We start from the raw sequence: 24,442 nt of genomic DNA on the forward strand, positions 1-24,442 counted from the left end.
GTCCTGGATTGTGTTCTTTGGGGCATGCGACCGAAAATGTTTTGCAACAGAAAAAGGAAAAACAATATTTCTCATTGGACGAAGTATCTTCCTGTTTCAGTCCGTTTTCTTCCGTTTGCTTCCTAATGAACATGACCCTGGCCTAGCCTGCTCATCCATTCAAGTTAGCTAATCCTAGCCTGGTTGCAGAGCTGTTGGTGCTGTCTGTCTTGCCAACTCCTATGGTCAATGTCATGCCAAACAACAATAGGCATTAGCCATACGAAACCTAGAGATCTGGGACCAGGCTCATCTTACCTCCCAGTTTAATTCATCCTAATCACTATTCAACATCAGACAGTTCAGTTGGAACAAAACATCATCAGAGAATTGAAAATACAGAATGACTAACTCTTTGGATACAGTCTGGTCTCTCAGCTCTGACACGGTAGAATGGACTCTAGAGAGAGAGAGAGAGATAAACAGAAAGGGAAGAAGGAGAGAGAGAGGAAGGGATATGTTCTCCCCTTTGTCAGGAGCCACCAGGCAACCTTCCCTACTCAGCTCTATGGGTAGGTTATGGATAGGGCCCTCTTCCTCTGGTACAGTACTAAACCATCTCCTCTTTCCTCCCCTCTATCTTCCCTTACCTCTTTCTTCCCCCCAGGCTACATTAGCCTCAGTGTTCCTCAGAGCACTGAACCTTCTGACAGCAGGGAAATTACTTTCTCTCCCTGCCTCTCTCTCTTCATCCCTCTCCCTATTTTCCTATCTGTCTCTCTCTTTCTCTCTCGTTCTCTCTCTCTCTTTCTTCATTTCTCTTTCTCTCTTGCAAATTTCTTGTCCTTTTCCTCTCACACAATTTCTGTCTCTCTCTCTGTGATTCTCTCTCTCTCTGTGTTTCTCTCTCACTCTGTTTCTCTCTCTCTGTGTTTCTCTCCCTCACTTGTGTCTGAAACAGAGACAAAGCTAGTCTTATTATTCTCTCCCCCTGGAGTGACTCTCCTCTCTTCTACAGAGAGACATTGCAGGCCTGCATCCTATATGGCACCCAATTCCCTACATACTCCACTACTTTTGACCAGACTACTATAGGGCTCTGGTCTAAAGTAGTGCACTGAAAAGGGAATAGGGTGCCATTTGGACACAGCCTATGAAGGTTAATTTTTAATGAACTGTTCACCATTGAAGTGGTAGCTGCCCTAATAATGACGTTATCTTATCTCCAGAGCCACACTCTGTTCATGTCTCTCCAGGTGTCTGAATTCTCGGAGCAGGAGTTCTGATCTAGGATCAGGTCCTCTGCTGTTCATATCGTCTTGTTCATTATGCCTCTCCTCTAATCTCCTCGTCCCAGCCAGAGCAGGTTCAACTCCCTCTCATGACTCTGGTTCCTCTCATGGTTTCTTCCTACCTAGGGACTGTTTCCTTGTCACTACTGTCTCTCTGATCACTCTTTGGAGGGTTTAGGCTCCAGCTGTTGTCAATCACTGTGACATATGTTTGTAGAAAGTGCTGAATTTATTGATTGATTGATGGATTGATTCCCTAGGTATTGGCGGTCTCGAGGAGTGTGTGTTGAAGTCTGCGACCCTCTCCACCTCCCCTGCCCTCCCCCCTTTCATCCCCCTCAACTTCGAAGCTACGCCCATCGTACGAGTGGCCATCGAACCCAAACACCCAAGTAAGTGTCAAACACACACGGTTACACACAAACACACTTACACCACATTGTGAATTTGTTGAGGTTGTTGCCTGTCAGTGATGTTTTGTTTTTGTCGTCTGTCATCTGTCATCTGAGGTAAGATGCTAATGTTGAGAAGCTAACGTTCCTCCAGCACCCCAGTCAGACGGCCATTCTGTCAACCAACCAGCTAGTCAAACAGTCAGCCACCTAGCCAGTCAGCCACCTAGCCAGTCAGCCACCTAGCCAGTCAGCCACCCAGCCAGTCAGCCACCCAGCCAGTCAGCCACCCAGCCAGTCAGCCAGTCAGCTGGTCCACAGATAGTCAGACATTCCTGCAGCTCTTCTGTGGTGTTCGTTAGTATTATAGCTGAGGGCAACATTTTCCCCATATGGAGGGAGTTAGTCAGTTAACAGTCAGTCAGTTAGTTAGCTAGTCTTAGAAAGATGGCTGCTATTTTAGTTTCTCAACTGTTTTGAGAAGCTTCAAATAGTGTTTGTTTGTTTTCTTTTAAATAGTTGCACTTAGTACTTGAGCTGACCTCTAACCCTGAAAATGCAAACCTTTCCTGGGTTTTGTTCATCAGGGCACTCATCAGAAAGTGTTTGAAAATGTTTTGCGACAGAAAATGAAAATTAGCATTTATTTCTGGATAAATCCAAGTAGTCCCTCCCTATTTCGTGATTTTTTTCAGTTTGATGCCTAATGAACATGACCCAGGTAACGTCAGTCTAAGTTTTCTCAACGAAAGACAAATGTAGGTTGAATCCAGGGTGTATTATGTGCAGTAGGGCCCATACATGGAAATGATTCCTGCTTAGTCTACTAAGAAGTACTTTTCTACAATCTGGTGTGTGTGTGTGTGTGTGTGTGTGTGTGTGTGTGTCAAGGTGAGATGCCTAAGCTGGTACGGGGTATGAGGCTGTTGAACCAGGCTGACCCGTGTGCTGAGGTTCTGATCCAGGAGACAGGGGAACACGTACTGGTCACGGCCGGAGAGGTCCACCTGCAACGCTGTCTGGACGACCTCCGAGAGAGGTGAGCCTCTCGTTTTCCTCTTTTGATTGATGAGTTCGATGGTTTATTTAGACAGTTGGAAACAGAGGGGGAGAAACAATAGGAAGGTTGGACGCAGGGATTGAACCCCGGTCTCCGTTGGAGAGAAGTATATTATGAGACTGAAGCCGGGAGCGTCATCGCTAAAACATGAGCTCTGCACAGAGAGGTCTGTCAGTCAGTCTTTTTGGCTGTATCTAGTCAATAGTAGTGACATTTTGACCAGACGCCCTGTAACAGAGTGTAGATGAGCAGCAGACGGCTCAGTTTGAGATGACTCAGTTTTTACACTGTCTGGCCCAGTCTCACACACTGATGATTCTGTGTGTGTGTAATGTTTCTGACTGAGAGTAGGTCTCTCTTTCTCTCTCTCTCTCTCTCTCTCTCTCTCTCTCTCTCTCTCTCTCTCTCAAAAGTAATGTGTGATTATTGACTGGAGATGCTGTCTTTAGATGTCTCTTCTCCACTCTGATCATGTCATATTAGAAGAGATGGTGTGAGAGGAGGGGTTTAAGGAGTTCCATACAGAGATGTTAAATACAGCTAATTTCATTTTCATCCTAAGACCAGTTGCCCTCCACCCCGCCATAAACTAAACTCTCACCAGCCTCCCTCTGATGTTGAGCGATCAGGTCCCATGTATAGCTATTCATAATCAATACCTAAAGCTGTTGTTAGACCACCCACACATGTGAATGTAGCATTTATCAATCCAGTCCTGCTAAGATCCTGTATTAACTATGTTTATAGTACATATAGAAATCAGCATGTGTGTCATTGGAGGTGTGAGGTGGGGAGATTTCTGAACACATCAAAATAGATATTTCACAGCTTTATTTCAAATGGAGTTTTCATAACCCCATAAATCAAAGATTTCCATATGCTTTGATACTTTGAAAGTGATACAAAGTACAGAGTCTAGGCCTGTGTCCCACATGACATGCAGTGTGTTGCAGTGGGACAAATGTGCAGGCCTCAATCGTAAATATAGATGTATATAGATTTTCAGGTGCGTTATCTCTTTAACATGCATTAGTATGTTCAGATAAATCTTTGGGAGATTATTGAAATCATGAGGGAATAAGCAGGAAATCCAGAAATCCCAATTTCTGGAAAACTTGGGAATTTAATAACTGGAATTTTGCAACGCTAATGGTGAATATCCATAGCCCTAAAGCGTTAATTCCCCACAAGGATGAATGGGAATTAGAGATGACCTGTCCTTCAGTGTAACCTTGGTACTAACTAAATCTGAATCTATCTTCATACGTCGTCCTTGTCACTAAGTTAATCTGTATAACTTATCAATGTAGAAGACAGAGTATTGGTGAGAGGACCTTTCATTCAGACAATCAGTCAAACTGGTAATCCTCCCACAACAGAAAGATCTATGGCTACATTGGTTAACACGTTATGGATTGGGCCAAGGACACAGAAAGTTAGGGAAACGATCAACATGTACTTTATCAACATTGGACTACACTAAAACATCTTTTTCATGTTTCAATGAAACTTACTCTCAGTACAACCTTTGGAGGGATCAAAGTAATCAATTATATTACAGCATTACACGTGCAGGCACACACACACACACACACACACACACACACACACACACACACACACACACACACACATTCATTTCCTGACTAACTTTCTTATAAGGAAGGTTATACAACATTATTATTGCTAACTCAAACACACTGACCAGATTTATAAAGAGTCTCAGGGATCTTTACAGCTTTCCACCTGGAAGATAACACAGGGTGATTTAGAAACAGTCCTAAACCAGCCAGTATGACAGGGCATCCAGGGACTGGATCCTGTCTAGTAAATGTAATTCTATGTTTACCAATAGCCCAGGTCAGCCTGATTAGGTCACCCAGGCAGGTGAAACACTTGAGTTACCTTGTATAAGAGCATGCTGCTGTTTGGTGAATGACAGTCCCAGCCGTAGAGAGAGAACCATTTTATTCTGTCTCTGTGTTCTATCTCTGTGGTCCCCACTGCATTTAATCAGGGGATGACAGCCAGTCAGTCAGCTAGTCGGGCAAAGAGCAGGGCAGGACAGAGGAAGGGGAACTGGGTTGGCTGTGAAAGCCGACTGACCCCATTGTGACATCACAACAACACACACAAGCAGACTGGCCCGTGGCCATTTACTCTCTAGCTCAGAAAGAGGTCAAGCCCGTTTTAGCCACTCATGTGGCACGTGGGACTGTGACGTCATAGCGCCGGGGTTCTGAAGCCAAAACAGCGCCGGGGTTGTCTCTCTGCCCTGGAAAATGGGTCAACTGATCCTGACCAAGTTAAGCTGGGGTGAACCAGGCAAACTTTTTTATTTGTGCTCACTAATGCACACACACACAAAACACAGCTTTTTTTTAACGTGCATTTTCTGGACCTTTTGGGTGTAAAAATGTATTCCCATTCAAAATCCAATTTTCCCTAACCCTTAAGGCTAAAAAGTCCTGAAAAAAAAATATATATCTTACCTTGTCAGGACATTCTGGTCCTGATAATGTAGGCAGCATGTACACACAAAAACACATTGACACACAAAACCACACACTACACACACACGCAGCCATAGTTATAGTGGCTCCAAATCACCTCTAGACTATAATGCCGCAGCAATAAAACAATTTCCTGTATGCACAGTTGTGGTTTTCCAACGATGCATTGGAGAAATGTCCAAATGATTAGAAGGAGAGGGTTCCTAAACGAGGCTGTAAAGCAACAGTGTTCAGGATGGAGTCTCATACATAGGCTGCGTCTCAACTGACACCATGTTCCCCAAGTGCACTACTTTTGAACAGGAGCAGCTATGGGCCGTTCTGGCTCAGACGAGACAGACTTATCCAAGGCTTGCTTGATTACTTACTTTTGACCAGGGCCCATAGGTTGCCATTTGGGGGACACCAAAATCTTCCTCCGTTTCAGCGCGGTGTGAGTTAGTGATGAAGATAATTCATGTCCTCAACTCTTTGATTTATTCAAGACACACAAACAGACAACAGGTACCTCCCAAATGTGACTCCATTCCCCATGTAGTGCACTACTTTTGCCCAGGGACAAGGTAGTAATCCACTACACATGGAATAGGGTGGTCTTCATCAGGTCAAGTTGGTCTGGTTATTTATTCGTTTTGTTTCTGTCTAGCACCGGATTACTGGATGTGTGTGTTTCTCCTCTCCCACTGAATAAGTAATATCTCCCTGCTTGAGGAGTTAACCATGTTTAGCTAAATTAGTGATAAGTCTGGAAGCATCGTTCAGAGTGCGTCTGCTCTGTTGGAAGAACACATTCTAATCCAAATGGCATCCTATTCCCTTCATAGTGCACTAGTTTTGACCAGGACCCATTTGGTATTTTATTTGGATCCCCATTAGCTGTTGCAAAAGCAGAAAGCAGAAAACATGAAACATGATACAGAACATCAATAGACAAGAACAGCTCAAGGACAGAACTACATACATTTAGAGCTCTGGTCTAAAGGAGTGCACTATATAGGTAGTGGGGTGCCATTTGGGATGCATTCCAAGTCTTAGTGAGATTTAAAGAAGCAACGAACACCCACAGCACCCAGAATAACCCCCATCTTCAAACAACCACACAGTCTGCTGTCTACATTGGATTCAGGGAACGCTCCAGCGCTTCTGAGATGCTTCTAGTAAACATCAGTGAGAGAGGAAGGAGAGAAAGAGGGAGAGAAAGAGGGAGGAATGGAGAGAGCGGAAGGGGGAGAGGATTACTTGTTTTTTGCCCTGTTTTTGTATGGACTGACTATAACTGTGTGAGAAGGAGAGCGCGCGTGTCTGTGTGCGTTTGCGAGAGTGTGTGTGTGTGTGTGTGTGTGTGTGTGTTTATAACGTCACACGCTGGGCAACGAGATGAGCTGGTTCTGGTTGTGTGGACGGAAGTCGTGACGTCTCTCAGCCCAAACACTGACACACACAGACAGTTTAGGATGGACCCAGTGGCCCAGGATCAGACAAGGGATTGCCTGTTTGTGTCAATAAACTTTGACAGTACTTGGCTGTTGGTCTTGGCTGTCGGAGAGATACATCAACTCTTCTTTCTCCACAGGTAGTGACAGACAGTGTACCTGTCCCAAATGGAACCATTTCCCCGATGTAATGCACTTCTTTTGACCAGAGCTTTATGGGTCCTGGTCTAAAGTAGTGCACTACAGGAATAGGGTGCCATTTGGGAAGCACACTTGTTTTCTTATCCTAAAGTGACCGTCTCTGTATCCCTCTGAGTGTTTCAGCAGTGATAACCTAATGATGTCATTTTATGGGAGAACCAGACCTGAAGCTTGGCCTCACCAGCGCAGGGTTGTGTTCATTAGGCAGAAAACGGAAGAAGTGAAGTTTCCCCAGGTACAGATCTAGGATCAGCTTCGCCTCCCCCAATCCTAACCTTAACCATTAGTGGTGAAAATGACCAAAGATCAGCGTTTAGGCGCAAGTTCACCCTCCACGTAATGTAACCATCTTGGTCGTTTTTTGTAATCTATATTTTTTAAATCATTTTAATCATTTAGCAGACATTATCTAGAGCGAGTTACAGGAGAAATTAGGGTTAAGTACCTTGCTCAAGGGCACATCAACAGATTTTTCACCTTGTCGGCTTGGGGATTCAAACCAGCAACCTTTCTGTTACTGGCCCAATGCTCTAACAGCTAGCCTACCTGCTGCCCTGCAGTTGTCATGTTGTGGCTTGAATGTCCTGACAAGATGTATCACAGTCATTTGTATCTGAGTAGAAGCTGCTATATTTCCCTCATCCTCCTCCTGTGTGGTTTAGAAAGATTGAAGAAGCAGATTTGAAGGTGTGTGTGTGTGTGTGTGTGTGTGTGTGTGTGTGTGTGTGTGTGTGTGTGTGTGTGTGTGTTTTTTTTTGTGTGGTGTGTTTTGTGTTTTGTGTGTGTCAAGGTGAGCTATGACAGATGATTTAAATATGCTGTGTTTGGCTCAGCATGGACGGGAGAGCCTAATAATATCTGACAGGTGTTATTGTTTTGGAAAATAAAACGGCAGACGTGAAAGTTTTCAGCACTCTCTTAAGATACCAATGTGCCTTTATGTATAGTATTCTGTTTAGTTTGTTCTGGCTCTCGTACCCAGTAATACAGCACATTTAAAATTCATGGGTTGTCCTACTTGCTCTTTTTTCATTTATTTTTTACTCCACCTTTATTTCACCAGGTAGGCCAACTGAGAACAAGTTCTCATTTACAACTGAGACCTGGCCAAGATAAAGCAAAGCAGGTCGACACATACAACAACACAGAGTTACACATGGAATAAACAAACGTACAGTCAATAAAACAATAGGAAAAAAAAGAAAGTCTATATACAGTGTGTGCAAATGGCATGAGGAGGTAAGGCAATAAATAGGCCATAGTAGCAAAGTAATTACAATTTACCAGATTAAGACTGGAGTGATAGATGAGTAAATGATGGTGTGTAAGTAGTGATACTGGTGTGCAAAAGAGCAGCAAAGTAAATAAAAACAATATGGGGATGAGGTAGGTAGATTGGATGGGCTATTTACAGATGGACTATGTACAGCTGCAGCCATCGGTTAGCTGCTCAGATAGCTGATGTTTAAAGTTAGTGAGGGAAATGTAAGTCTGCAGCTTCAGTGATTTTTGAAATTCGTTCCAGTCACTGGCAGCGGAGAACTGGAAGGAAAGGCGGCCAAAGGAGATGTTGGCTTTGGGGATGACCATTGAGATATACCTGCTGGAGCGCGTGCTACGGGTGGGTGTTGTTGTTGTGACCAGTGAGCTGAGATAAGGCGGAGCTTTACCTAGCATAGACTTATAGATGACCTGGAGCCAGTGGGTCTAGCGACGAATATGTAGCGAGGGCCAGCCGACTAGAGCATACAGGTCGCAGTGGTGGGTGGTATAAGGCGCTTTGGTAACAAAACAGATGGCACTGTGATAAACTGCATCCAATTTGCTGAGTAGAGTATTGGAAGCTATTTTGTAGATGACATCGCCGAAGTTGAGGATCGGTAGGATAGTCAGTTTTACTAGGGTAAGTTTGGCGGCGTGAGTGAAGGAGGCATTGTTACGAAATAGAAAGCCAATTCTAGATTTGATTTTGGATTGGAGATGTATGTTATAAGTCTGGAAGGAGAGTTTACAGTCTAGCCAGACACCTAGGTATTTGTAGTTGTCCACGTATTCTAGGTCAGAACTGTCCAGAGTAGTGATGCTAGTCGGGCGGGCGGGTGCGGGCAGCGAACGGTTGAAAAGCATGCATTTGGTTTTGCTAGTGTTTAAGAGCAGTTGGAGGCCACAGAAGGAGTGTTGTATGGCATTGAAGCTCGTTTGGAGGTTAGTTAACACAGTGTCCAAAGAAGGGCCAGTAGTATACAGAATGGTGTCGTCTGCGTAGAGGTGGATCAGAGAATCACCTGCAGCAAGAGCGACATCGTTGATAAAAACAGAGAAAAGAGTCAGCCCGAGAATTGAACCCTGTGGTACACCCATAGACTGCCAGAGGTCCGGACAACAGGTCCGGACAACAGGCCCTCCGATTTTACACACTGAACTCTATCTGCGAAGTAGTTGGTGAACCAGGCGAGGCAGTCATTTGAGAAACCAAGGCTATTGAGTCTGCTGATAAGAATACGGTGATTGACAGAGTCCAGCCTTGGCCAGGTCGATGAAGACTGCTGCACAGTACTGTCTTTTATCGATGGCAGTTATGATATCGTTTAGTACCTTGAGCGTGGCTGAGGTGCACCCGTGACCAGCGGAAACCGGATTGCACAGCGGAGAAAGTACGGTGGGATTCGAAATGGTCAGTGATCTGTTTATTAACTTGGCTTTCAAAGACTTTAGAAAGGCAGGGCAGGATGGATATAGGTATGTAACAGTTTGGGTCTAGAGTGTCACCCCCTCGGACGAAATGAGAGGTTGAACAGACTGGTAATAGGGGTTGCAACAATGGCGGCGGGTAATTTTAGAAAGAGAGGGTCCAGATTGTCTAGCCCAGCTGATTTGTTTGGGTCCAGGTTTTGCAGCTCTTTCAGAACATCTGCGATCTGGATTTGGGTGAAGGAGAAGCTGGGGAGGCTCGGGCAAGTAGCTGCGAGGGGTGCGGAGCTGTTGGCCGGGGTTGCGGTAGCCAGGAGGAAAGCATGGCCAGCCGTAGAGAAATGCTTATTGAAATTATTGATTATCATGGATTTATCGGTGGTGACCTTGTCGCCTAGCCTCAGTGCAGTGGGCAGCTGGGAGGAGGTGCTCTTGTTCTCCATGGACTTTACAGTGTCCCAAAACCTTTTGGAGTTAGAGCTACATGATGCAAATTTCTGTTTGAAAAAGCTAGCCTTTGTTTTCCTGACTGACTGTGTGTATTGGTTCCTGACTTCCCTGAACAGTTGCATATCGCCGGGACTATTCAATGCTATTGCAGTCCGCCACAGGATGTTTTTGTGCTGGTCAAGGGCAGTCAGGTCTGGAGTGAACCAAGGGCTATATCTGTTCTTAGTTTCACATTTTTTGAAAGGGGCATGCTTATTTAAGATGGTGAGGAAATTACTTTTAAAGAACGACCAGGCATCCTCGACTGACGGGATGAGGTCAATATCCTTCCAGGATACCTGGGCCAGGTCGATTAGAAAGGCCTGCTCGCAGAAGTGTTTTAGGGAGCGTTTGACAGTGATGAGGGGTGGTCATTTGACCACGGACCCATAGTGGATGCAGGCAATGAGGCAGTGATCGCTGAGATCCTGATTGAAAACAGCAGAGGTGTATTTGGAGGGCAAGTTGGTCAGGATAATATCTATGAGGGTGCCCATGTTTACGAATTCAGGGTTGTACCTGGTGGTTTCCTTGATAATTTGTGTAAGTTGAGGGCATCTAGCTTAGATTGTAGGACTGCTGGGGTGTTAAGCATATCCCAGTTTAGGTCACCTAACAGAACTAACTCTGAAGACAGATGGGGGGCAATCAATTCACATATGGTGTCCAGGGTACAGCTGGGAGCTGAGGGGGGTCTATAACAGGCAGCAACAGTGAGGGACTTATTTCTGGAGAGATTCATTTTTAAAATTAGAAGCTCGAACTGTTTGGGCATATACCTGGAAAGTATAGCAGAACTTTGCAAGCTATCTCTGCAGTAGATTGCAACTCCTCCCCCTTTGGCAGTTCTATCTTGACGGAAAATGTTGTAGTTGGGTATGGAAATCTCAGAGTTTTTGTTGGCCTTCCTAAGCCAGGATTCAGACACGGCAAGGACATCAGGGTTGGCGGAGTGTGCTAAAGCAGTGAGTAAAACAAACTTAGGGAGGAGGCTTCTGATGTAAACATGCATGAAACCAAGGCTTTTTCGATTACAGAAGTCAACAAATGAGAGTGCCTGGGGACACGCAGGGCCTGGGTTAACCTCCACATCACCCGAGGAACAGAGGAGGAGTAGGATGAGGGTACGGCTAACGGCTAGCAAAACTGGTCGTCTGGTGCGTTGGGGACAGAGAATAAAAGGAGCAGATCTCTGGGCGTGGTAGAATAGATTCAGGGCATAATGTGCAGACAGGGGTATGGTGGGGTGCGGGTACAGTGGAGGTAAGCCCAGGCACTGAGTGATGATAAGAGAGGTTGCATCTCTGGACATGCTGGTTATAATGGGTGAGGTCACCACATGTGTGGGAGGTGGGACAAAGGAGGTATCTAAGGCATGTACAGTGGGACTAGGGGCTCCGCAGTAAATTAAAACAATGATAATTATCCAAAACAACAGTATACAAGGCATATTGCCATTTGAGAGAGACATAAAGCGAGGCATAAAGCAATCACAGGTGTTGATTGGGAGAGCTAGCTAAGGCAACAACGGGTAAGACAGCAACGGCTAATCAGCTAAGACAACAACAACAGGTAAAATGGTGATGAATGGGCAGAGAGGGTCGGTTAACTACACACAGGGCCTGAGTTCGGGGCTAGGGCCGACAGATAAACAAAGGTAAACAAAGTGGAGTACCGTGATAAATTAACAGTCCAGCAGGCATCAGCTATGTAGCCAAGTGATCATAGGGTCCAGTGTACAGCAATAGATGGAACAGGGAAGCAGTCGTTACTGTGCTAGCACGCGGGAGACACAGCGTTTAAAGTTAGCAGTCCGGGATAAGTAGAAGCGTCTGCGCCGTCGTCCGGCAAAGTTTTGGGAACCCTACATCTGAGTCTCTGTGTTCTTCTCATCGTCCAGGTTTGCCAAGATTGAGATCAGTGCCTCCAAGCCTATCATCCCATTCAGAGAGACCGTGATCAGACCACCCAAAGTGGACATGGTCAATGAAGACCTGGGGAAACAACAGAAGGTGTGTGTGTACGTTGAGGGTGTGGTGTGTGTGTGTCTATCTTATAACTGATCTGTTGACATCTCAAACGACACCCCATATATTAGTAGTGTGCTACAATTGAAGATGCAGCAGCAATCTATGTGCAGTAGCTAACCCTACTCTGTGTGTGTGTGTGTGTGTGTGTGTGTGTGTGTGTGTGTGTGTGTGTGTGTGTGTGTGTGTGTGTGTGTGTGTGTGTGTGTTTAGGTGGCTGTGCTCCACCAGGTGAAAGAGTCAGACACCCTGCACCTGGACCCCAGCGGCCTGGTGACCCTCACCACCCCCAACAGACAGGCCACCGTGGGGGTACGGGCCATACCACTACCCGAAGGTGAGAGGGAGTTGGGTGGTTGAGTTGGTGAGGGTGTGTTTGTGTTGTCAGACTATAGGAAGCACTTAACCTTAAGGAGAAACATAAGAAACAGAGCAAGAACATTTCCAATAGCCTTTTTTGAGGAATAGCAACTTTGCTTAACTTTCTTCTTATGTCTATAGTTAAGGGAAAAAATGGCAGTTAAGAAAAAATGTCTTCTTAAGAAAGTTTTGTAAATCTGGGCTCTGATCCTGATCAAAAAGTGTCCTGTGTTGTGTAGAGGTGACTCTTCTACTGGAGGGTAGTGCTGACTTGATCCGGACCCTGGAGCAGGCATGTCAGGCCCAGAGGGAGGGGAGGACCCTGGACATGAGTACCTGGACCCTGGATGCCCTGATGGGGCTGAAGAGCAGGCTGGAGGTCCTGCTGCAGGGGAGGAAGTGGAGGAACGCTGTGGACCGGATATGGGCCTTTGGACCACGCAGGTATTTCAGGGTGTTTCATATGGGTTGGGATGAGAGGGTATGCAGGTATTTCAGGGTGTTTCATATGGGTTGGGATGAGAGGGTATGCAGGTATTTCAGGGTGTTTCATATAGGTTGGGATGAGAGGGTATGCAGGTATTTCATGGTATTTTATATGCTATGCAGGTATTTCATGGTAATTAATATGGCCATGTTGTTATTATTAGGTATGGACCAAACATCCTCCTTAACAGCGTAGAGGGGTACCAGAAACCATCCGTGTGGCACTGCCTCGAACGAAAGAAAGGAGAGAAAGAGGGAGGGGAAAAAGCTGATGCCAGCGCCATCCGAGACTTTGACAACAGCATTGTCAGCGGTTTCCAGCTCGCCACCCTCTCTGGTCCCATGTGCGAGGAGCCCCTCATGGGCGTCTGCTTCTCTATGGAGAGATGGGACATGAACTTCCCCACCCAGCGCACCCACCTGGACTCTGTGACTGAAGAAGACTCCAACTCCCGTGATGCATCTGTTTCCTCAGGCAAGGCAGGGGGAGTGGGTGAGACACCTTCCCAGGCAGAGGGTGCCGTGGCTGGGGAGAGCCAGGGGAGACGCAGGGCGGAGGTTGGGGCCGGGCTAGTGGACTGCTACGGGCCGTTCTCTGGCCAGCTCATAGCTGCTGTGAAGGAGGCTTGTCGGCACGCGTTCCAGGCCAAACCTCAGAGACTCATGGCTGCTATGTACACCTGTGAAATCATGGCTACAGCAGAGGTGTTAGGTAAGAGGCTTAGCAGTAGACACACGGCAGGACACACGGACACACGGCAGGACACACGGACACACGGCAGGACACACGGACACACGGCAGGACACACGGACACACGGCAGGACACACGGACACACGGCAGGACACACGGACACACGGCAGGACACACGGACACACGGCATGACACACGGATACACGGCAGGACACACGGACACACGGCAGAACACACGGACACACACACACATAATAACACATGGACACACACCCACGATAGAACACACGCTGGGCAAAACACAAACTAACCACTGAGGTCTTAGGTAAATAGCTGAAACAAACACACACCTTCAAGTCTGCTTCAATCTTTCCTGGAGGCATTACTGCATTCTAAACCACACAGGAGGAGGAGGAGGGAAATATAGCAGCTTCTATTCAGATACAAATGACTGTGATACATCTTGTCAGGACATTCAAGCCACAACATGACAACTAAACTACCGAGAATGTTACACCAGGTAGAGGGTGAAGTTGCTGCACAAAACTCACATTCTAGTGTGAGCCATTGGACTGGTATATTATCCCATCCCCGGTGTAGGGAACACATTCTAGTGTGATAGGAGCCATTGGACTGGTATATTATCCCATCCCCGGTGTAGGGAACACATTCTAGTGTGATAGTAGTCATTGGACTGGTATATTATCCCATCCCCGGTATAGGGAACACATTCTAGTGTGATAGGAGTCAATGGACTGGTATATTATCCCATCCCCGGTGTAGGGAACACATTCTAGTGTGATAGGAGTCATTGGACTGGTATATTATCCCATCCCCGGTGTAGGGAACACATTCTAGTGTGATAGGAGTCAATGGACTGGTATATTATCCCATCCCCGGTGTAGGAAACACATTCTAGTGTGATAGGAGTCATTGGACTGGTATATTATCCCATCCCCGGTATAGGGAACACATTCTAGTGTGATAGGAGTCAATAGACTGGTATATTATCCCATCCCCGGTGTAGGGAACACATTCTAGTGTGATAGGAGCCATTGGACTGGTATATTATCCCATCCCCGGTATAGGGAACACATTCTAGTGTGATAGGAGCCATTGGACTGGTATATTATCCCATCCCCGGTGTAGGGAACACATTCTAGTGTGACAGGAGCCATTGGACTGGTATATTATCCCATCCCCGGGATAGGGAACACATTCTAGTGTGATAGGAGCCATTGGACTGGTATATTATCCCATCCCCGGTGTAGGGAACACATTCTAGTGTGTGCCATTGGACTGGTATATTATCCCGTCCCCGGTGTAGGGAACACATTCTAGTGTGATAGGAGCCATTGGACTGGTATATTATCCCGTCCCCGGTGTAGGGAACACATTCTAGTGTGATAGGAGCCATTGGACTGGTATATTATCCCATCCCCGGTGTAGGGAACACATTCTAGTGTGATAGGAGCCATTGGACTGGTATATTATCCCATCCCCGGTGTAGGGAACACATTCTAGTGTGATAGTAGCCATTGGACTGGTATATTATCCCATCCCCGGTGTAGGGAACACATTCTAGTGTGATAGTAGTCATTGGACTGGTATATTATCCCATCCCCGGTGTAGGGAACACATTCTAGTGTGATAGGAGCCATTGGACTGGTATATTATCCCATCCCCGGTGTAGGGAACACATTCTAGTGTGATAGGAGCCATTGGACTGGTATATTATCCCATCCCCGGTGTAGGGAACACATTCTAGTGTGATAGGAGCCATTGGACTGGTATATTATCCCATCCCCGGTGTAGGGAACACATTCTAGTGTGATAGGAGCCATTGGACTGATATATTATCCCATCCCCGGTGTAGGGAACACATTCTAGTGTGATAGGAGCCATTGGACTGTTATATTATCCCATCCCCGGTGTAGGGAACACATTCTAGTGTGATAGGAGCCATTGGACTGGTATATTATCCCATCCCCGGTGTAGGGAACACATTCTAGTGTGATAGGAGCCATTGGACTGGTATATTATCCCATCCCCGGTGTAGGGAACACATTCTAATGTGATAGGAGCCATTGGACTGGTATATTATCCCATCGCCGGTGTAGGGAACACATTCTAGTGTGATAGGAGCCATTGGACGTATATTATCCCATCCCCGGTGTAGGGAACACATTCTAGTGTGATAGGAGCCATTGGACTGGTATATTATCCCATCCCCAGTGTAGGGAACACATTTTAGTGTGATAGGAGTCATTGGACTGGTATATTATCCCATCCCCGGTGTAGGGAACACATTCCTTAACTCGTCCACTGAAACACAGAGAAAAGATTTATGATGGTACAGTATTGGTTGATATTTAAATAGCCATCACTAGCCGGCTACCACCCGGTTACTCAACCCTGCACCTTAGAGGCTGCTGCCCTATATACACTGGCCACTTTAGTAATGGAACACTAGTCACTTTAATCATGTTTACATACTGCTTTACTCATCTCATATGTATATACTGTATTCTATTCTACTGTATTTAGTCAATGCCACTCCGACATTGCTCGTCCTAATATTTATATATTTCTTAACTCTATTCTTTTACTTTAGATGTGTGTATTGTTGTGAATTGTTAGATATTACTGCACTGTTGGAGCTAGAAACGAACATTTCGCTACACCTGCAATACCATCTGCGTGTATGTGACCAATAAAATGTGATTTGACAACCCTCAATATTACTATCTATGCTCTAGAACTATTCTAATATTTGTCTTTGTAGTGTAAGTGATCACCAACTCTTATTTTCTAAGGTTGGTCCAAAATGGCACCCTATTCCCTGTATAGTGCACTACTTTTGGTCATCATTACGATTCAAATGAGCCTTGGCCAACTTCTGTTACGGATAATCAATAAACAGATAATAAACCATATCTAAACAGCACGTTTAGGATCGTTTACAGCCAGCCAAATCAACACCAGAATTAAGTGTGTTATTATGAGCCCATTTCAGAAACAATATGACTTTTTACTCACTTCTGCAACGCTAGCATCCCTTTAAATGGGGCGTTTGTCAAGCTCTTCTAATAACCTGTTGTGAATACCAATGCTATCCGCTCTATATACCCCCACTTAGTTTCATTAGTATCGATGAACGTGATCCATATTTTAATTCCATGATATATATTATAGTAGATGTTGGTTGCGTAACATTTAGTGTAGAAATAGACTTCATCAATACTTTCATTACATCGTGTCCATTATTTAGATCTAATCAATAGTTGGATTAGATCATGCATTTAAATAGATTGTATACATAGTTGGATTAGATTGTGTGTGTGAATCGATGTGGTCAATCATTTGATTAGATTGTATATAGCTGGCCACACTGTATATGTGGCCAGAGTACACGTTAAGCCACTTCTACTAATTATCGTGTGTGTGTGTCCAGGTCGTGTGTACGGGGTCCTGGGGAAGAGGGAGGGCCGAGTGTTACAGGAGGAGATGAAGGAGGGGACGGAGATGTTCATCATCAAGGCCGTCCTTCCTGTGGCCGAGAGCTTCGGATTCGCTGACGAGATACGCAAGAGAACCAGTGGATTGGCTAGTCCACAACTGGTCTTCAGCCACTGGGAGGTGAGGCGCGCACACACATACACCCTGTCGTGTGCAGACACACACACACACAGCAGGCATACAACACACACAGCAGGCATACAACTCACACACACACACACAGACATGCCAGGCTCACTCCATGGGGGGTTGTGAGCTGCAACTCATCAGTCTGAAAACAGGTGTTTGTATTTTTAGCTCTTAATAATTTAATGGTTTTTCATAAATGAAGGAATAAAGGAAATCACAATGCTGAACTAGGATCAGTGTTTATTTCACCCTTGTCTCTAGAACTCATAGCCCTGTTCCCTATTAGTTCCAGTATGAGGTGAATCCTAACTAGTCTCCCATTGACATCAATACATTTACATTTACGTCATTTAGCAGACGCTCTCATCCAGAGCGACTAACAACCACTTTACAATAGTACATCTATATCTTTTTTTTGGGGGGGGGGTTTAGAAGGATTACTATATCCTATCCCAGGTATTCCTTAAAGAGGTGAGGTTTCAGGTGTCTCCGGAAGGTGGTGATTGACTCCGCTGTCCTGGCGTCGTGAGGGAGCTTGTTCCACCATTGGGGTGCCAGAGCAGCGAACAGTTTTGACTGGGCTGAGCGGGAACTGTGCTTCCGCAGAGGTAGGGGGGCCAGCAGGCCAGAGGTGGATGAACGCAGTGCCCTTGTTTGGGTGTAGGGCCTGATCAGAGTCGGAAGGTACGGAGGTGCCGTTCCCCTCACAGCTCCGTAGGCAAGCACCATGGTCTTGTAGCAGATGCGAGCTTCTCATGACTTCTCTGACAATCTCTGGCTCATCCTTATTATACCTCTTTTATATACAGACAAAAATCCCACTTCTTTACCATACCACCTTCTGTATACCTTCTTGTTTTGGGGCGGCAGGTAGCCTAGTGCCAGTAACCGAAAGGTTTCTAGATCGAATCCCCGAGCTGACAAGGTAAAAATCTGTCGTTCTGCCCCTGAACAGTCTCTGTCTCTGTCTCTGTTTGTAGGCAGGCCAGTTCATTAGACCTTTTCTGAACTTGTGGACTGTAGACACTGAAACCTCAAACAACTGTCTTTTCAATGTGTGCATCCAAATTGGTACCCTATTCCCTACATAGAGCACTAGTTTGACCTGGGCACCCTATTCCCTACATAGAGCACTAGTTTGACCTGGGCACCCTATTCCCTATATAGAGCACTAGTTTGACCTGGGCACCCTATTCCCTATATAGAGCACTAGTTTTGACCTGGGCACCCTATTCCCTATAAAGAGCACTAGTTTGACCTGGGCACCCTATTCCCTATATAGAGCACTAGTTTGACCTGGGCACCCTATTCCCTACATAGAGCACTAGTTTGACCTGGGCACCCTATTCCCTATATAGAGCACCAGTTTTGACCTGGGCACCCTATTCCCTATAAAGAGCACTAGTTTGACCTGGGCACCCTATTCCCTATAAACAGCACTAGTTTGACCTGGGCACCCTATTCCCTATATAGAGCACTAGTTTGACCTGGGCACCCTATTACCTATAAAGAGCACTAGTTTGACCTGGGCACCCTATTCCCTATAAAGAGCACTAGTTTGACCTGGGCACCCTATTCCCTATAAAGAGCACTAGTTTGACCTGGGCACCCTATTCCCTATAAAGAGCACTAGTTTGACCTGGGCACCCTATTCCCTATATAGAGCACCAGTTTTGACCTGGGCACCCTATTCCCTATATAGAGCACCAGGTTTGACCTGGGCACCCTATTCCCTATATAGAGCACTAGTTTTGACCTGGGCACCCTATTCCCTATATAGAGCACCAGTTTTGACCTGGGCACCCTATTCCCTATATAGAGCACCAGTTTTGACCTGGGCACCCTATTCCCTATAAAGAGCACTAGTTTGACCTGGGCACCCTATTCCCTATAAAGAGCACTAGTTTGACCTGGGCACCCTATTCCCTATATAGAGCACTAGTTTGACCTGGGCACCCTATTCCCTATATAGAGCACCAGGTTTGACCTGGACACCCTATTCCCTATATAGAGCACTAGTTTTGACCTGGGCACCCTATTCCCTATATAGAGCACCAGTTTTGACCTGGGCACCCTATTCCCTATAAAGAGCACTAGTTTGACCTGGGCACCCTATTCCCTATATAGAGCACTAGTTTGACCTGGGCACCCTATTCCCTATATAGAGCACTAGTTTGACCTGGGCACCCTATTCCCTATATAGAGCACTAGTTTGACCTGGGCACCCTATTCCCTATATAGAGCACCAGTTTTGACCTGGGCACCCTATTCCCTATAAAGAGCACTAGTTTTGACCTGGGCACCCTATTCCCTATAAAGAGCACCAGTTTTGACCTGGGCACCCTATTCCCTATATAGAGCACCAGGTTTGACCTGGGCACCCTATTCCCTATATAGAGCACTAGTTTTGACCTTGGCACCCTATTCCCTATAAAGAGCACCAGTTTTGACCTGGGCACCCTATTCCCTATATAGAGCACTAGTTTGACCTGGGCACCCTATTCCCTATATAGAGCACTAGTTTGACCTGGGCACCCTATTCCCTATATAGGGCACTAGTTTTGACCTTGGCACCCTATTCCCTAGGGCGGCAGGGTAGCCTAGTGGTTAGAGCGTTGGACTAGTAACCGAAAGGTTGCAAGTTTGAATCCCCGAGCTGACAAGGTACAAATCTCTCGTTCTGCCCCTGAACAAGGCAGTTAACCCACTGTTCCTAGGCCGTCATTGAAAATAAGAATTTGTTCTTAATTGACTTGCCTGGTTAAATAAAGGTTAAATATAAAATAAATATAGAGCACTAGTTTTGACCTGGGCATCCTATTCCCAATATAGTACAATACTTTTGTCCAGGTAACTCTATTCTCTAATCCCTATATAGAGCACTACTTTTGACCAGAGCCCTTGCTAAAAGTAGTTTTGGGAGGCCTGAATCTGAGGTGCCCTTTCAATAAGCAACTGAACTGGCCTGGAGGTTTTTAGCACCCATATTTACATTTTTATTCAAATATCTGTGTCTGTCTTCAGTTATGTGTGAGCTCGTTGGCCACGCACACCAGTGTTTGGTGTTGAAATGAGAACGAATAAGCAGAACCCCATACCTACTGTAAAATATGGTGGTGGATCTTTGATGTTATAGGGATATTCTTCTTGCACTGGTCCTGGGGCCCTTGTTAAGGTCAACGGCATCATGAACTTTACCTAGTACCAGGACATTTTAGCCCAAAATCTGGTTGCCTCTGCCAGGAGGCTGAAACTTGGCCGCAAGTGGATCTTCCAGCAAGACAATAACCCCAAGCAGAAAATCAAAGTCCATGAAGAAATGGTCCATTGGCCCCAAAATCAACATTTTGCAATGGCCATCAGTTGCCTGACTTTAACCCCATTTAAAAACCTGTGGTTTGAATTGAAGAGGACAGTCCATAAGCGCAGATGAAGGGTATCAAGGATCTGGAAGGATTCTGTATGGAGGAATGGTCTAAGATCCCTCCCAATGTGTTCTCCAACTCCTCAAACATTTTAGAAATGGGCTCAGGGTCGTTATCCTCAGAAGGTGAGGTATTGAAAACAGGGTCTCTTTCTTTGACCTTTGGTATTAGTATAAAATAATATCATTTTACAATAATTGTTTTGCAAAAAAAGCCAGTGGATGGTTACTCAATACCTTGAAAAATAGTTATTTTGAGTTCTTCAATAAATGTGAATATTTGTAGCTACTTTTAAGTCAATACCTGCAGTCAACTTGTGCAATACGTTAGGAGATAAAGCAGATTGCGTTCTTCATTTCACCTGTCACATTATTTTACAGTTCCTAGAACAGTTGAGCCAGTCACGTGTTCGTTGTAAAGAGCGAAACAAGAGAAAGCGGAGCTGCTGAGTCCATAGCCTTCTATATCTATCAGAGTCTCTGTTGTGTGGCAGACATGAGGTGATGAAGTTACACTTGTATTCATTCACTACTAAATGTTTGCCATCAGATATATTATAACTGCTTTCTACCGTGTTTTAGAAGTCTGAGAGCTCTGTTATCGGAGTTCTGTACGGCTGCCATTTTTCCCCCTGTGCTTCCTACTAGTGGTTTTTCCATCCTCCATTCTTCTCCTCTCTGCTCCGTGTACACATTATGCTTTTCCTTCAGAAAAACATGCATCATAACATTTGGTTCATTTGCACAATTTCTCTCGTTCACATACGCTTGTAAATGTCCACATTCACCGAAAATGACATTCGGTAACTACTAGCTATACTTGTATAACTTTATGAGCTGGATTTGCTTGTCTTTGCAATTAGTTTGTTCATTTTTGCTTGTTAGCATTTACCTAACAAGGTATATGTGATTTCGCTATTACTTGTGCTAATTTTGTTAGCATTCCAATGGGCTTTTTGTTTTTAGCGCCCCTTTGTGTGCTATGCCGGTAATTACGTAAATCCCAGGATGGCAGAAGAACAGTATGACATTTTGAAAATCTGGGTACCTCTCAAGCCTAATACAATGTACTGTAGTTTTATAATTTATTTTATACAGTCATTTTTGCTCATCTTTATCAAGGGGGTCAATCATTTCAGAACCCACTATATCTATGTGATGGGTGTGTGTATTACGTGTTTCTTATTTGGTGTGTGTGAGTGAGTGTGTGTGTGTGCGCTCCTGTCTGTCTGGGGGTTTAAGTGGTAATTGTTCAAGGTCGGCTAATTTAATTGGCCGAGAGCTCCGCCCGGTGTCTCTCTCTCTCACACACACACACACACACACACACACACACACACACACACACACACACACACACACACACACACACACAAGCCTAGTGAACAGCTTTACGGTCTGACCTGATGTCACACTGCCAGGCAGAAGAGACACCACACACACACACACTGCTTTTATTTGTTATTATTATCTATATTATTATCATTATTATCTATATTATTATTTTTATTATAAATGCTGTTGGGAAAGAGCTCTCAAGGTAAGAATGTTACTGTATTGTTTTACACCTGTTGTATCCTCGGCACATGGCGAATAAACATTGAAACTAGATGCGACACACACGCTATGCAAATTCATTACAACACACAGCATGTCACTCAGTATTAGATTCCCCAGTTGCTCCACACACCCACCCCCTACCAGCACATTGTTGTCAGCCTTTGTGTGTGTGCTTCATTAAAACAGGTCTGTCCAGTTTAATTTACGTTACTCTGTCATTATCTGCAGCAGTTAGATAGATTGTTACTCCATAGACAGTCATGACAACATAGATAGTTACTCCATAGACAGTCATGAGAACATAGATAGTTACTCCATAGACAGTCATGACAACATAGATAGTTACTCCATAGACAGTCATGAGAACATAGATAGTTACTCCATAGACAATCATGACAACATAGATAGTTACTCCATAGACAATCATGACAACATAGATAGTTACTCCATAGACAATCATGACAACATAGATAGTTACTCTATAGACAATCATGACAACATAGATAGTTACTCCATAGACAGTCATGACAACATGGATGGTTACTCCATAGACAGTCATGACAACATGGATGGTTACTCCATAGACAGTCATGACAACATAGATAGTTACTCCATAGACAGTCATGACAACATAGATAGTTACTCCATAGACAGTCATGACAACATGGATGGTTACTCCATAGACAATCATGACAACATGGATGATTACTCCATAGACAATCATGACAACATAGATAGTTACTCTATAGACAATCATGACAACATAGATAGTTACTCCATAGACAGTCATGACAACATGGATGGTTACTCCATAGACAATCGTGACAACATGGATGGTTACTCCATAGACAATCGTGACAACATGGATGGTTACTCCATAGACAATCGTGACAACATGGATGGTTACTCCATAGACAATCGTGACAACATGGATGGTTACTCCATAGACAGTCATGACAACATGGATGGTTACTCCATAGACAGTCATGACAACATGGATGGTTACTCCATAGACAGTCATGACAACATAGATAGTTACTCCATAGACAGTCATGACAACATAGATAGTTACTCCATAGACAGTCATGACAACATAGATAGTTACTCCATAGACAGTCATGACAACATAGATAGTTACTCCATAGACAATGACAATGGGGTTTTAGTAGACTCCACCTTGCTTCTATCTGAATCTATTCTATACATCTAGTCTATTTAAATTAGATGCAAGCTACTGTTAGCATTGAGTTTATCATTGATTTGCTATGGACTTCATATTTATTTCACATATGAATAGTGTTTAGTGACAGAGAGAGAGCTCTTCTGTGAGTGTTGTATTGTTGTGTTAGCTATGTGTGTAATGTTATGGACTTACATTAGATTAGCATGAGAAAGAGGTTGTGACAAGAACTTTTTTCCTCCCATTGTGTTGTAGTTCAGGGACTAGCGTGTGTGTGTTTGTGTTCATTCAGGCTAATGTAGGTGAGGCCCACTGACACGCTTCATGGAGCGCGGTGACAAAAGCTCACTCACTCACTCACTCACTCACAAACACACACACAGCAGTGAGACAAAGGCCCCTGTAAAGATAAGTAACCGAAGGGATGCACACAGCAGGGGCCGCAGATAGCAGATTAAATCAAAGACCTGTGTGTGTCTTTGCTTGTGTGTGCTCGTGCGTACTAGTGTGTTCGTGGGTTTCAGCCCCCCTGTTGGTACAGTCCCCCCGTTACAGTTAGAGCTGAGAACCCGCCACTCTAACCCTGCACACGCACACACACAATGAAACACACACCCATTCGCCCTACTGGACCCAATTGTGCTGAAATATATGTTACTCACGTGGTTCCCCTGTGTGCGTGTGCGTGTGTGTGTGTGTGTGTGTGTGTGTGTGTGTGTGTGTGTGTGTGCACGTGCGTGCGTGCAACCTCGTAATCTGTCTGGTGTTCTTCCTCCTCTACCATCTGTTGCCTGCAACCAGAGTCTGTCACTCGGGGCCCCTAACGGCCAGGTGCAGGGGCCCACGAAACACACTGGTACAGTAATTGTGGCATGGTGTGTGTGTGAAGCAGCAGAAGGCATTGCCTCATCTCCTCAGCAGGTTGCACATAGCCAGGCCCTCCTCAACAAACACACACAGTCTCTCCTCTAGAACACAGTGACACAGTGTTGATCTGGATGTCTGTGTGACTGAC

General features: G+C 45.1%; 1 protein-coding gene and 1 long non-coding RNA gene across 3 annotated transcripts in view; one reads left to right on the forward strand and one right to left on the reverse strand.

Annotated features, from left to right (window-relative positions):
• Positions 1-24,442, forward strand: part of LOC106587851 (elongation factor-like GTPase 1) — a 96,280-nt gene that overhangs the window by 69,692 nt on the left and 2,146 nt on the right. For both annotated transcript variants that reach the window (XM_045707991.1, XM_045707992.1), the window contains exons 16-22: positions 1,532-1,663; positions 2,555-2,702; positions 11,951-12,062; positions 12,291-12,414; positions 12,677-12,881; positions 13,088-13,635; positions 17,070-17,254. In XM_045707991.1, the coding sequence (XP_045563947.1) occupies positions 1,532-1,663; positions 2,555-2,702; positions 11,951-12,062; positions 12,291-12,414; positions 12,677-12,881; positions 13,088-13,635; positions 17,070-17,254 (1,454 nt within the window). The remainder of the gene's footprint in view (positions 1-1,531; positions 1,664-2,554; positions 2,703-11,950; positions 12,063-12,290; positions 12,415-12,676; positions 12,882-13,087; positions 13,636-17,069; positions 17,255-24,442) is intronic.
• On the reverse strand, positions 651-5,734 carry LOC123730731 (uncharacterized). The gene is made up of 3 exons (XR_006762130.1): positions 4,629-5,734; positions 4,429-4,469; positions 651-931 (listed from the first exon to the last, which is right to left on the reverse strand). It is a non-coding gene; the product is annotated as an uncharacterized lncRNA (long non-coding RNA).

The sequence above is a fragment of the Salmo salar genome, chromosome ssa26 (genome assembly GCF_905237065.1).
Source record: "Salmo salar chromosome ssa26, Ssal_v3.1, whole genome shotgun sequence".
In the NCBI taxonomy this organism is placed as follows: Eukaryota; Metazoa; Chordata; class Actinopteri; order Salmoniformes; family Salmonidae; genus Salmo; species Salmo salar.